This window comes from Thamnophis sirtalis, unplaced genomic scaffold, assembly GCF_051295495.1.
Source record: "Thamnophis sirtalis isolate CommonGarterSnake01/CBP01778 unplaced genomic scaffold, rThaSir2_p1.2 scaffold_10, whole genome shotgun sequence".
Classification (NCBI taxonomy): domain Eukaryota; kingdom Metazoa; phylum Chordata; class Lepidosauria; order Squamata; family Natricidae; genus Thamnophis; species Thamnophis sirtalis.
Genome location: NW_028261390.1, coordinates 9,410,193 through 9,422,333, shown reverse-complemented (window position 1 = coordinate 9,422,333; position 12,141 = coordinate 9,410,193). Strand labels below are relative to the sequence as shown.

The 12,141-nt window shown below is 39.7% G+C and overlaps 1 protein-coding gene across 6 annotated transcripts; it reads left to right on the top strand.

Moving 5' to 3' along the window:
- Positions 1-756: 756 nt before the first annotated feature.
- HNRNPDL (heterogeneous nuclear ribonucleoprotein D like) lies at positions 757-10,729 on the top strand. Of its 6 annotated transcripts, none has more exons than XR_015697847.1 (9): positions 757-1,008; positions 5,298-5,466; positions 5,575-5,736; positions 6,266-6,397; positions 6,497-6,611; positions 7,147-7,314; positions 8,843-8,978; positions 9,369-9,473; positions 10,168-10,729. XR_015697847.1 is itself a non-coding variant. In XM_087724014.1 (8 exons), the coding sequence occupies exons 1-7, from the start codon at positions 878-880 to the stop codon at positions 8,954-8,956; spliced, it is 948 nt and encodes a 315-aa protein (XP_087580140.1). In that variant the 5' UTR covers positions 758-877; the 3' UTR covers positions 8,957-8,978; positions 9,871-10,729. The 6 variants fall into 6 exon arrangements, 2 of the variants coding, with proteins under 2 accessions (XP_087580140.1, XP_013919745.1); XR_015697848.1 differs by having other exon boundaries at positions 759-1,008; positions 8,886-8,978; XR_015697845.1 differs by lacking the exon at positions 9,369-9,473.
- The last annotated feature ends 1,412 nt before the right edge of the window (positions 10,730-12,141 follow it).

The following is a 12,141-nucleotide window of genomic DNA, read 5'->3' as shown; positions in this document are numbered from 1 at the left end:
GAAACTACACGGCTATGGATGAAGCATGTAACAGTGATACCCATTGTCATCGGGGCACTTGGCACCATGTCCAAGAATTTTACAAGACACATCAACAAATTGCAGCTTCCTGCAATAACACCAGCGGAACTGCAAAAAACTGTGCTACTCGGAACATCCTATATTTTAAGAAGGTTCTTGGTTGATCCCTAGGACGCTGGCAGCAACCCGTATCAACCATTAGCACCAATCAATGGCATTTGTGATGCATATTTGAATGTTCAGTTGGCTGAGTTTCATGTTTAATGAGTAAAGTATATAATATAATAATACTTTGTCAGTGCACAACATATGTACCCGCGTGGTGGTTCACAAGTTACGATCTGCGCACGTGAGGGCGGTCGCTGACCGGCTCCCGGGTCTGGACATATATGTGCACATGTGTTTTGAGGGGGAATTCCTGATGAAAGCCATGCTTTGTCACATTAGGTAGGTTAGCTTTGTTGCAACGGAGGCCGGCCTAAATTCAGGAAACTATGCCGGAAAAGGGACCGGGATCCACAAAGTTCCCATTGCAAAGGGAAGCCTGTGAAGAGGCGTGTTGGGCTCCCCGAGACATAAAAGCAGTTCCCCGCCTTCCGCCGCTGCCCTTCCGCCACGGGCAACCCCGCCACCCGCCGCCGCTCCTTCAGAAGCCGCATTGCGCCTGCGCTGCCGGAGCGCCCTGATTGGCCAAGGGGGTCCCTATATAAACGCAGCGCAGGCTCTGCCCGGATCTCTTGTTACGGCCGCCATTTTAATACTCGGGTCGGACCGCGTAGTCAATCTCTTTCCTTTGCGTCGGTGTCCGCGCGCTTTTTTTTTTCCCCGCTCCCCCCTTTTTCGGCCCGTTCCCACTATGGAGGAGAACACCGACTACGGCAGTAGCAACAACAACAACAACACAAGCTCCGGCGGTGGCGGCGGCGGCCAGGAAGAGTTCGCCGAAGGCTCGAAGATCAACGCCAGCAAGAACCAGCAGGATGACGGGTACGAAGGGGAATCGATCCCGCCAGAAGCAGGGAGAAAGGGGAAGCTTGGCCGAACGAGGGAGGGTGAGCAGAAGGGGAGGAGATCGAGTCGATGAGTCGGGCGCCATTTTGGCCTGTTTTTAAAAAAAAGGATGGCGGGGGGGAGCCCTCAGCAATGCCTTTCGCCCGGCAGTTGCCACGTGATCGCGCTCTTCCTTGCTGAGCGTCGCGCCTCCCGCCTCTGCAATTCCCTTTGTGTCTTTTCACACACACACATCGCTTCTCGCGAGAGGGCGAGGGGGGGGCGGATCTCCACGTCCGAATGGGTGGAGCGGCGGGAGGAGGTTGATCGTTACCTCGTGATGCAACCGGCAGCCTATAGGAAGAGAGTGGGCGGGCCTGGATGTTGAAGGCGGGTGCTAAGCGGCCGCGGATGCGCGTTGCTCGCCCCGTCGGGTGGGTGGGGCGAGCTCAAACCTTGGCAACTTTGGAAGGGGGGCGGAGTTGGCCAAGAAGGTACATTGTGGGGCGGGGCGAGGTCGCCGCCGCCAGATCCTTGCCGGCCTTCGCTTGGTGCCTTCCCTTTTGCGCCTTGCAAGCGTGGCTGGCCGAAAAGCCCCCGATTTATATATTTATTTTTAAATACGTTTTATTTTTAAGAGGGATCTTGAGTCTGATTCTCCCCAGGGCGATCTTTTTTCAGGGTTCCAACCTTTCAGATCAAGATTCATGTTATTTGCTACTCTCCTTGTAGGGGAGCTGTGTGTTCTCTTAGATATATTAAATTATGGATTTTATTCTCGGCTGAGATCCAGCCCAACGCACCTGGATTACATCGGGAGCTGAAGGATTGTCTTAAGGCAGGGGTCTCCAACTTTGGCAACTTTAAAACTTGTGGACTTCAACTCCCAGCATTCCTCAGCCAGCTTGATCTTTGCCTCGTGATGCAACCGGCAGCCTCTAGGACGATGGTGGGCTGGGAATTGAAGTCCACAAGTCTTAAAGTTGCCACGGTTGGAGACCTCTGATGTAGAATAGACTGGTCCAGGCCTTAATGGCCCATTGACAAAAGTGGGAGGGGGGGCTGTGCTGGTTGAGGAATGCTGGGAGTTGAAGTCCCTAAGTTAAAGTCCTTAAAGTTGCCAAGGTTGGAGGCCTCTGATGTAGAATAGGCTGGTCCAGGCCTTAATGGCCCATTGACAAAGGTGGGGGGGGGGCTGTTCTGGCTGAGGAATGCTGGGAGTTGAAGTCCCTAAGTTAAAGTCCTTAAAGTTGCCAAGGTTGGAGACCTCTGATGTAGAATAGACTGGTCCAGGTCTTAATGGGCCATTGACAAAGGTAGGGGGGTGAGTTTCTGCCTCCCTTTTAGGGAAAATATTCTGCCCTTTTAATATTTGGTCTAAAGCATGGCCAAAACTTTTAAAATCTCTATTTCAACTCATAGCATTGTTGGCTAAGGAATCGAGGGAGTTGGAAGGCTGCATGTCTTTAAATTTGCCAAGTTTGAGATTGGTCTAAAAGATGATTGGAAGCAAGAGAACGCCTTGGGATTACAAGTAGTTCTTGACTTACCACCACAATTGAACCCAAAACATCTGTGGCTAAGCAAGTTTTATATGGGTTTTGCCCCATTTTACAACCTTTCTTGCTACAGTTAGGTAAATCAAGGCGGTTAAGTTAATAACTTGCAGTTAAGTGGATCTGGATTCGCTATTGACTTTGCTTGTCAAAAAGTCACAAAAGTTGATCATGTATCTCTGGGGGACTGAAACAATCAAAACTACACACCTGTTGCCAACTGTCCAACATTTGACCTTGGGGATGCTTTTTTTTTGAGGGGGGGGGAAACAGTCTTGAAGTCACTTGTTCAGTGCTATTGCAACTTTGAATGATCACTAAATGAATCGTTAGAAGTTGAGGACTGCAAATAGCAGAAGGTGAGCCATGTGCAGGGCAAAGGTCTCCAACCTTGGCAACTTTAAGTAAGACATGTGACTCCTCTGGCTGAGGAACTCAAGAGAGTTAAAGTCCACAAGTCTTAAAAGTTGCCAAGGTTGGAGAACCCTGGCCTAGGGAGAGGGAGAGACACATAGCACTTGGAAGCCAAAATGGATCCAGAAAAGTTGCAAAGGACTTGTATGATTAAACCTATGCAACAAGTTGCTTGGATTGTTATTTTGGGTGCAGATGAAGGATCCTTGACTCTTTGGAGAATATAGTACAAATTGTGAATGCTTCAAGTTTCAAATGTCACAAAATGGCATTCTTCACAACTACGAAGGAGATATCTTTCCATCTTTCATATAAGTTTATGGAAGATATGTTTATATTTGAGGATTGTTGGTTTTCAGGAACCCCACCTTAGCTTTAGTGTGGTTCTGATGCTTGAGAATAAGATGATAAGTCTTAACTGATTTTTCGTTTGTTATGTGCCCCCTTAGCCAATTTATGGTTGATTGCTGTGAAGATAAAATGAGGCAATAGTGTGTGTGTGTGTGTGTTACTTTGACACTGAGAAGATAATGAAGTAAAATACAATCAAGGTAGTGTACGCTGAAATTCTACATAGGAAAGTTTGAAGATGGTGAGCTCTGAACTCTGAATCTACTGTTCCCTTTTTCTATGGCAAACCTGAGGCCCCTATTGTGGCCTATTAGCAAAATCAACATCATACTAGTTATGTCTTAGCATTTATCTCCCACTGCTAAATTTGTGGTTCCTTTGGCTTTTGGCAGATATGTGATTTCGGTTTTCCTGTTGTAGTTATTTGTTTTAAGTACATTTAAAAGAACTATTGCTTCATGAAGAAATGTCACTTTTGTAGAAGAGCTGCAGTAATTGGACCTTCACTTCATAAACCTCTTACATGCACTTATGGTTAAGGAGAATTTACACAGTTGCAATGTAATGATTAAGAAATTGAACTGGCATCAGGAAGATTTGGATTTGCTTATCCAGTGTCACAATTGCTGTGATAATTTGCAAAATACCTTTGTAACAAGTTCATAGGTACAATGCTATATTCTGGTTTTATAGGAAGGTGTGATTGCCCACCTAACTTGGAATAAAATGTGCACGTTTTTGCTGTTTTTTAAAAGTTACTTCCTTGGAATCTGTTCTTATTTTTTACCTTTTTTTCAACAATATTGAACTAATCCAGTTACTTTCCTTGATCTCTAATTACATCTAACTCTTAAGTACTGTAGTTTTGTTATTTTATCACACTTTTGATTCAGGGAAAAAATTATTTAGGAAAAAAATCCCACTATAATCCATTAACCTTTTAAATAAACATACTCCAAATTTTGTCTATGGAGCTGAGATAGCTGGCCATAATTTCAGAATCTCTATAGACAAGCTCTTAATTTTTTTAAATAAAAACACTGCTTTTTAAAGACTTTCAAATGTTAATTATCAGAAGGATTTTTGAGATGTTTATGTTCCTTACAGTCATATTTAGTAGAGACATGCAGAAATTTCGAACACCCAATTTCAGTACTTTATTCAAATAAGGTTTTTAGAGTTCAAAAAGTAATATTTTGACATGTATCATAAGTATGCCTGTACTATTCTATTGCATCATAAGTTTTACCACCCTATTTTGAAAATGGTGTTTCATGGTTGAATTGTGGGACTGTTTTGAATTTGGAATGTTTCCAGAATGGCTGAAGTCACTTTCTGTTTTGTTTTGCTTTTTTGCTTAAGATAGGTTGTTTATATTCAAAATGTATCCATACCTAGCATATGTGAAAAACTATTTTGGACTGTTTGACAGTTGACCCTTCCCTTCACCTGATTTTAGGTGATATTCTGGATCACTTACATGTTTTATAAATGTTGGAGAAGATTAATAATTTGTGTATGACAATGACATGTCTTAAGATGGAAAGTAGATGAAGGAGGACATTCTGGAGGATTTTCTTTTCTCCCCCTCCTGTTTCAGTTTAAAAAAATGTGTTTCTTTATATCCCCCCCCCCAAGTACAATTTGTACCTGAAAACCTGAATTGGGGCAAATTCGCTAATACATTTTTTTAGATCAATGTATAAAAAAATGTGTTTCTTTATATTCCCCCCCCCCCCCAAGTACAATTTGTACCTGAAAACCTGAATTGGGGCAAATTCGCTAATACATTTTTTTAGATCAATGTATTAAAAAATGTGTTTCTTTATATTCCCCCCCCCCCCCAAAGTACAATTTGTACCTGAAAACCTGAATTGGGGCAAATTCGCTAATACATTTTTTTAGATCAATGTATAACTGTTTGCATGAATGTCATTTTTTGAAACTTTTTTTTTCCCATTCCAGTAAAATGTTCATTGGTGGTCTAAGCTGGGATACGAGCAAAAAAGACTTGACCGAGTATTTGTCTCGCTTTGGCGAAGTGGTGGATTGCACAATAAAAACAGATCCTGTCACAGGGAGGTCAAGAGGGTTTGGGTTTGTGCTTTTCAAAGATGCTGCCAGTGTGGAGAAGGTAGGTAGTCACCTCTGTGGGACCATGGAATCTTCTCTAAACAATTCCAAACGCCTGGGTCGATTTTTCCTCCTGGAACTTAAATTATCAATAAATCTCTATTTTTAGGTCTTGGAATTGAAAGAACACAAATTGGATGGCAAGTTAATAGATCCCAAAAGGGCAAAAGCTCTGAAAGGGAAAGAGCCACCAAAAAAAGTGTTTGTTGGTGGACTGAGTCCGGATACATCCGAAGAACAAATCAAGGAGTATTTTGGCGGTTTTGGAGAGGTATAATCCATTTAAACCTTTATTTAAATGGGGTGTGTATGTATGTTATCCAGTCTAATGTCTAGTTAAAAACATAGTTTATTGCAATAAGCTTGAGTAGTTTTTGGGATTTTCTTTTGACTAACTTGACCTGGGTAACTTCTAAATCAAGAAACAGCAGCCCAAATAGCCTGCAAATATTGGGAATGAATGGAATTTGCTTTGGGGTGTTTTTTTTTTTGATACATTAGTATTTGTAGCAAAACAGTGATTATATTGTCAGGATAGAGATGACACAAACATGGTAAAGTGTTAGTGATTATTTTCTAAAATGTTTTGTTGTATGGCAAAAGTGAAGGGGCTAAACTTTATAGAGTTAATTTAAAAGATGTGAATGCAATTCCATAAAGTTTATGATACCTTCCAGGCAGTTTAAAGAAAGGAAGAGAAGTGCTAAGTAAAAGAAATTGTTTTAAAAATTGGAGCTCCTATATAAGGAGCTTGGGTCAGGTGTGAATACCCTTTGATTGTTGATAATGTGGCTTTGCAGATTGAGAATATAGAGCTTCCCATGGACACAAAAACAAACGAAAGGAGAGGTTTCTGCTTCATCACATACTCGGATGAAGAACCAGTAAAGAAATTGCTGGAAAGCAGATACCATCAGATTGGTTCTGGCAAGGTATTTGTAATTTGTTACTTGCGGAAGCTGCAATACTTAACTTCATATATTTTTCATATATCTTGTAATGAAATTACACACACTTTTTTTTTGTCCTAGTGTGAGATCAAAGTAGCACAGCCCAAAGACGTATATAGGCAGCAACAGCAGCAACAAAAGGGAGGCAGAGGTGCTTCATCTGGTGGGCGTGGGGGATCCAGAGGACGTGGCAGGGGTAAGTATGGCAAATTGTAACGTGTATATAACTCATGAAATAAAATTGTGAAAAAATCCCTCAGTTTTAGTGTGAAGGAAAAGTACACCCTAGCTTTTCTCATAAGCTTTGGGACAGGAAACTACGTTAGAAAGGAACAAAGCAAATACCGTATTTTTCGGACTATAAGACCCCCCCCCACAAAGCGGGTGGAAATGTCTGTTGTGCGTCTTACAGAGCGAATATTGCAGCAGGAGGAGGGGGGGTTGGTGTGGTGCCAATTAACTGTTCTAGGCGGCAGGGGTCGCCACTGCCTATTGCTGCCGCTGCTGAAAGTTTGCGGGGAATGGGCTGCGGCGGCAAATAGGTGTGGCAAACGGGCGATGGAGGCAGAAGCAGATTCCCTCCCCCCTTGTTCTCTAAAGCTAATTGTGTCTTATAGTACGGAGCATCTTATAGTCCAAAAATACGGTTCTTTGCAATCCTTATAGCGACTTCTTGTTTATTAATTTAAAAACATGGTGGGCTTTTAACGCTGCAATCACTTCATTTTTAGGTCAAGGCCAAAATTGGAATCAAGGGTATAACAATTACTATGATCAAGGATATGGAAGCTACAACAGTCCTTACAGTGATCAAAGCTACAGCAGCTATGGGGGATATGATTATTCTGGGTACAATTACCCAAGTTACGGCTATGGCCAGGGATATGCTGACTACAGTGGTAAGATTTTCATTTGACTTTCCATTTAATTATCCATTTAGTTATATTAACTTTTCTTATTTTTTTTTAATTATTTTTTATTTATTTTTTTTTATTTTTTTTTATTTATTTTTTATTTTTTATTTTTTTAATATATATATATTTTATTATGTTTTCATTCTATACAATCACATATTTACTGTGCTTAATCAGGGCATATAACATTGAGTAATAAACACGTCCCTCACTTATATAGAAAATGCCCTCTACAATACAAACCCAATATACCACCTTGGCCCACCATACACCCTCTTTCAACCCCCTCCAACTTTCATTCTTCCTTCTCACACACCCCTCTACGCCTACTTCCCCTCTCCTTCTTTCTAACCCTAACCCTATCACTCCCTCTAATCCATTCCCTCCCTCCCTTCTCCTCCTCCTCTCTCTCACCCTCTCCACCCTCCTTCTTCTTTCACTCGACTCTATCCTTCGGTATATTTCTATTACCTTCCAGTATATTCGGTTTGTTCTATTTTCGCACTAACATTGAAAAGCCACAGTATACAAATGCATACTGTATATTAACTGTATATTATATTAACTTTTCTAGTCAGTCTCTCTTTCCAATCTGGAGATTCTTAGTCATCCAGGTCATGGTTGTCCCAAAGGTGCTTTTTTTCTCAATAAGCAACTGGACTTCCTTGTTTTTTTCTTTGAAGACGTTTCCCTTCTCATCAGCAAGAAGCTGAAGAAGCTTCTTGGATGAGAAGCGAAACGTTTTCTCATCCAACCTTTGGAACAACTCTTTCCGGGAAGACCTGGTACCGTTGCACATATTCAGAAGTGTAGGTGCATGTTTTTTTAAAACATTCCCTGTAGAGAGTTGGGGAAATCTTAACAGCTGTATTAGTTATTAAAAGATGCATTGAAAAGTTCAGTTTTTTTGAAAACCCTTTGAACTTGGGGCCCCGATAGCTGAATGGTTGAAGACGCCGAGCTTGTCAGCTGGACAGCTGACAGCCTGGGTTTGAGACCCGAGCTCCATGCAAGGGGATGAGATTCTTACTCCAGCTCCTGTCTGTCTAGCAGTTTGAAAGCATGCAAATGCGAGTAGTGAAATAGGTATCACTTTGATGGGATGGTAACAGCGTTCTGTGCTCCTGTGGCGTTTAGCCATGCTGGCCAGTTGATCTTGGAAATTGTCTTGGGACAATGCTGTTGTTCCCTCAGCCAAGAGTTGGAGATGAGGACTATGCTTTAGAGTTGGACATGACTAGATATGGAAACCTTTACCTTCTTTAACTTTTAACTATGTTATTTGGACTGTCTAATGTCTTGATCTTGAGTTTATTGTAAATCACGGAGACCAAATCATTTTAAAAACTATCTTAAGTCAATATTCTGAAATGCTTTTTATAATAGTAGTTGGGGTAAAACATTTGTTAACATTGTTAATGTCAGTGTAGGAGTATTACATATTTTTTGTGTGTGTGTTTAAATAGTAAGGTCTAGCTTGACAAGAGTGCCTTTTTGTCAAACCAACCTGCAGTTTCTTACAGTTCCCAAAACTCCAATATTCTCTCTTGGAATAGGACAGCAAAGCACATATGGAAAGGCATCCCGAGGTGGCGGTAATCACCAAAACAACTACCAGCCATATTAAAGAAATACTTGGGAAGAAACAGGTGTGTATTGGGTGAATGCGTCACCTCTCCTATGTCTAATCTAATTTAAAGATCAATAGACAAATAATTTTTTTTTAAAAATCACTTCTCTTGGCTAGCTTGTTTTTTTTAAAAAAAGGAAAATTAAAAGTGTGAATGTCTGTTAAACTTTCTGTTTTAAGTGTCTATAGATCTTTAACTCTGTAAAAGGTGATTCGTCGTCCTTAAGCATGTCAGAGAAACATAAGAGTTTTTCTGTTTACATTTTTTGTGTGCCAGGTGGTGTAGACGAATAATTAAAACTTAATAGAAGTGTTAACCAACAGGTAAAGTACTGAAATGGGTACAACTTAAGCAAAACAAGATTGTTGTCTTCTAACTCTGACATTATACCTTGTTTGTACCCGCCAGCGGGAACTTCCTTGCAGGCCGTGTGTCACCCTGACCACGTCTATCTCTGGGGGTCGCACGTTGCAGGCAGAGCGCAAGGCATACACCAGAAAACGCTGTCCTGTGGTATGGTCTCTTCCAACTTCATGTACCAGCGTAAAGATTAAAGTGGAAAACTTCAGACTTTGGCTTCTTTTTAAAAATCTTTGACGATTTAAGTGTCTTAACTTAACTTAAAATGGTTTTTTACAGGAGTTAAAGTGCATAAATGCCTTTACAGCTTAATCATTTTTGGCCTTCTGTTTAGTGTTGTATATCAATTGTGGACCTCATTTTAAGTGTTCGTTCTTTAAGATTTAATGCTTGCTTTTTTTCTTTTATAGCTATTAGTGAAATCTACAAACCAAAACGAACTTTTAAATCTGGGAACATTAAAGATCATGTGCAAATAACAGCTTCTATTTTAACCACCTGACTAACAATAATTTTCCTTGGTGTATTGCCATTTTTCTATTTTCATTAGCGGTTGAAGCTATGAAAGATTTCTACTACAGCTTTTGGTTTCTAGTAAACCCAGAGCTACGTGGCTGAGCTTCTACAGTTCTTTGACATAGCTCCATCGTTTGAGCTGAACTGGTCAACCGGGATGTAAAATATAATTGGATTACCAAAAAGTATTTCATGTTGACAGATGCATATGATCTTTAACGGTGAAGCAAGGAATAAATAGAGGACTTAAAGCAGTTCATGAAAATGGACCTTTTAAAAATCCTTCTAAACGTTGCACAGGTCTCATAATGATTTTGTCTTGGTTTTATAGGTAGAGACTACAGCAAAGCCATCTTGCAGAAGTTTAAAGGACTTGACTGGAGGGTAGTCTTCGTGACATGAAATTGTTTTGTAAAAGACTTTTAGTGTATGACACAGCAGTGTCTAACTGTACATAGTGACCGGCTAGTTTTCTTTATGGTTTTTACTTTTTTGTCCTTTTGTCATCTGTGTTACGATGCCAATGTGGTTCTTGTGTTTATACAATTTTATTTGTATTTCCTGTTGAATGACTCAAATAAAAAAAACTTACCTTCTGTGACTGTTGCATTTCGAGGTTGTGCTCTTGGCACTGCTGTATAGGAGCAGAGGTGGACAGTTTTTGAGACTCTCGTCGCCATGCTTCCAACAGATGCTGGGACTTGCAGGGTCAGCAGCACTGGAGTGTGCCGTGATATGTACCTGGATTTAGAATATTGCAGTGAGGAGGCTGCAAAGATAGAACGATATTTCAACAGTAGTGTCCTGTGTTGTAATGCCTTATGATTTGTTATAATTTTGTTAACTGCTGGGAATCTTCAGTATAGAAATGTTAATAAATAAATTTTCATGCATTGAAATGACCACTTTGTGATCACATAGAGGCGAACACAAACCTTATTTATGTAGCCATCAACTTTGGTAAAATGCTGACTGCTAAATAATTGAGCTTTTTTAAAAAATAACTTGTACTTTTGAGAATATATTCTGAATGTACTGCCACTTGAAACCTTTTGTTATTTCTAACCCTCTGCCAAGATAATGCTGATAAAATATGACTGCAAAACCAATTTATGGAAGCAGGATAAGTGGGTGTTTCTGGATAAATGATACTTCATCACTATGAAAGCAGCACAATTAGGATTGTTTTTTACTATAATTTTGTTGGTTAAAATGTTTTTTTAAATAGATTATCTGAAAATAATTTGGCTGGGCAAATATTTCAGCGTAGTAAAAAAAATGGAGCCTGAATTATGCAGAAATTATGTTACTTAAGGCATAAGTAACAAAAGGATTTTACACACAAAAAACCCTATATCAGATGAATTTGAACAGTTTCCTGAATAGAAAATTTAATATGATTTTTTCAATCTTGATAAAATGTTAATATTTAAGTCTGTTCTAAAGATACAAAAATGTAGCATACTTGGGAACGTTTGCATGTCAACCCAGCATTAGGAATCAATATAAACAGCTTCAAAACTTAACTACCTCATTCAGGCTAATTTTGTCTGTAAACTTAAGATTTATTTTTGTACTTTTTAAAAAAATGTTACACTATTTTGCCCAGAAAATGGCAACAACTGGCTGATGTCTAATCCCAGAAAGCTAACTCTGGTTGAACCTGATCAACCTGAAAAACCTCAGGAGTTTAAGGCTTTACTGGAAAGTAAAGAAAAAGTTATATTTTCATGTTTCAAGGAAGTTCCATAGATGCATTCAAAAGAGAGGATTTGAGCTTGACATAAAGGGACTTCATTTTCATGAGCTGTGATCCATAAAAAAAGCAAAATCACAAAATGTGTATTACCAGCTTTATTGAGTTCATTTTTTTGCCCATTTGAGGCCCAGTTGAGTTTTGTTTTAGAGTTAATTGAAAAATTTGAAGCAAATTGCTTTTTAAAAAAGTTATGAACTTGATATTTACTCTTGCTGATAAGTTTTCACTTCCATACATGGCTGATTAATTGCAAATAAAGATATTCACAGAACAAAATGGGAAAGGCTAAACGTGTTGCTTGTATTTTAAGAAAGCAAAGCTATTTTTTAAAAAATACAGTAGTTTTAAGTATGAATAAAACATCCCAAATATGAGAAGATTCAAAATTAATCCTGTTTGGAATGAAAGGTTAAATTAGAGCCACTGACAACTCCAAACTGATTCCAGTGGTTTTAAGTGCTGTATCAAATATCACAGATAATAAAGGTTTTTTTTAAAGATTTGTTGGGAGCTGAAGATGACTCCTCCAAATACTTTTATTTTTCT